The sequence below is a fragment of the Otolemur garnettii genome, unplaced genomic scaffold (genome assembly GCF_000181295.1).
Source record: "Otolemur garnettii isolate 467f Iridium unplaced genomic scaffold, OtoGar3 scaffold00144, whole genome shotgun sequence".
In the NCBI taxonomy this organism is placed as follows: domain Eukaryota; kingdom Metazoa; phylum Chordata; class Mammalia; order Primates; family Galagidae; genus Otolemur; species Otolemur garnettii.
This window is the reverse complement of record NW_003852539.1, coordinates 3,055,778-3,057,890: the sequence shown is the minus strand read 5'-3', so window position 1 is coordinate 3,057,890 and position 2,113 is coordinate 3,055,778. Positions and strand designations below refer to the sequence as shown.

At 45.3% G+C, this 2,113-nt stretch overlaps 1 protein-coding gene across 2 annotated transcripts in view; it reads left to right on the top strand.

The window, feature by feature from the left end:
• The window catches only part of CAP1 (cyclase associated actin cytoskeleton regulatory protein 1), a 32,773-nt gene that overhangs the window by 19,262 nt on the left and 11,398 nt on the right, over nucleotides 1-2,113 (top strand). For both annotated transcript variants that reach the window (XM_012810882.2, XM_003798979.3), the window contains exon 3: nucleotides 525-625. In XM_012810882.2, coding sequence (XP_012666336.1) covers nucleotides 525-625 — 101 coding nt within the window. The remainder of the gene's footprint in view (nucleotides 1-524; nucleotides 626-2,113) is intronic.

The window sequence follows — 2,113 nt, the reverse complement described above, 5'->3', positions numbered from 1 at the left end:
CGCCCGCCACAACGCCCGGCTATTTTTTGGTTGCAGCCATCATCGTTGTTTGGCGGGTCCGGGCTGGGGATTCGAACCCGACAGCTTAGGTGTACGTGGCTGGCGCCTTAGCCGGTTGAGCTATAGGCGCCGAGCCCCAGTATTCTTTTTATTGTATTACCTTGCCTCTTCCCGCTTTCCCAAGGAAGTACATTTTAAAGAAACATACATGGTGCTTGGTGCCTATGGCTCAAGCAGCTAAGGCACCAGCCACATACACCAGAACTGACAAGTTCGAATCCAGCTCTGACCTGCCAGACAACAATGACAATTGCAACTAAAAAATAGTCAGGCATTGTGGCGGGTGCCTGTGGTCCCAGCTACTTGGGAGGCTGAGACAAGAGAATCACTTAAGCCCAGGAGTTTGAGGTTGCTGTAAGCTGTGATGCCACAGCACTCTATCCAGGGCGACAGCTTGAGGCTCTGTTTAAAAAAAAAAAAGAAACATACATGGTTAATTTTTATGGTGTTTGTGTCTTCCACAGGGGCAGTTCCATATGTGCAAGCATTTGACTCACTGCTTGCCGGTCCTGTGGGAGAGTACTTGAAGATCAGTAAAGAAATTGGGGGAGATGTGCAGAAACATGTAAGGACTGGTGACTTTCTTCAGATTCTACTTATCCTTGGTTTAAGAGCTCCTTGAAAGGCTCCTGGCTCCTTCTCTACCGACACTGAGGTGCTCTGTCCAAGCATAGAAATGATTGCTCGTATTTTTCTAGGTCCCCTGCTTTTACCCCACATTCTGTGTGGGCTGCTTTTATACAGAAAGCTTGTGTGGTTCATAAAATATGCCTCTGTTCTTCATAGTGAAGAATGTGCTACCAGTCTGATTCCAGGTTATATAACCAAACCTGGGGGGGAGGGCTTATTTAAAGGAGTCATTATCATGACTTAGCATTTATAAAACTATGCTTGATAGTTATTAGTTATGCTAATGTGGGCTATTTTCACACTTAGCCCACAGTAAGAATATGAAGTAGGCAATGACAGGTGCCTCTCCACCTACTTCCCTTCATGTGCTGCCTCCACGTCGTCACTACCAACACCCCACACTCACATATAGGTTCTGCCTTTCTTTTCAAGACCCAGAAACCTTCCTGCTAGCGCACTGAATAATTCTTTATAAACAGTAATCAGGTTTAAGATCTTCTTCGCCTAAACTCTTCAGCAAGACTGTTGGTCGTCCTTTGGAAGATCTATTTTGAGCCTCTCATATATCATCTGTTGGCAGTGGTGTTAGCTTTAGGGAGTGGGACTGGAAATTTAATAGAGTGTGGGGGCTTACATTTTTACTTTATACAGTTGCATAATGTTTGAGAAAAAAATCTTTTTTTTTTTTTGGAGATAGAGTCTCACTTTGTTGCTCTGGGTAGCATGCCATGGCATCATAGTTCACATCAACCTCAAACTCTTGGGCTCAAGCAATCCTCTTACCTTAGCCTCCCAAGTAGTTGGGATTATAGGTACCCTCTGCAACTCCCAGTTAGTTCTTTTTTTTTCTTCTATTGCTTTGCTTTTTTAGAAATGGGGTCATGTTCTTGCTCAGGCTGGTCTCAAACTCCTGAAGCTCAAGCAATCCACTGTATGTGGCTAGTGCCCTAGCTGCTGTGCTATCGGTGCTGCGCGTGGCTTCTTTTTTTTTTTTTTTAAAGACAGAGTCTTACTTTGTCACCCTCAGTAGAGTGTTGTGGCATTACAGCTCACAGCAACCTCCAGCTCTTGGGCTTAGGCCATTCTCTTGCCTCAGCCTCCCAAGAGCTGGGACTATAGCCACCTGCCACAATGCCCGGCTATTTTTTGTTTTAATTTGGCTGGGGCCGGGTTGGAACCCTTTACCCTTGGTATATGGCATAGGCACCCTACTCACTGAGCCACAGGTGCCACCCCTGGCTATTTTTTTGTTGTAGCTGTCATTGTTGTTTGGTAGGCTCAGGCTGGGTTCAAACCCGCCAGCTCTGGTGTATATGGCTGGCACCTTAGCCACTGAGCTACAGGCGCAGAGCAGGCCTCTTTTAACTAAGACCCTCAGAAAGAAATAATAACATTTGGTTTTTTGTTTTGTTTTTTTTTTTTT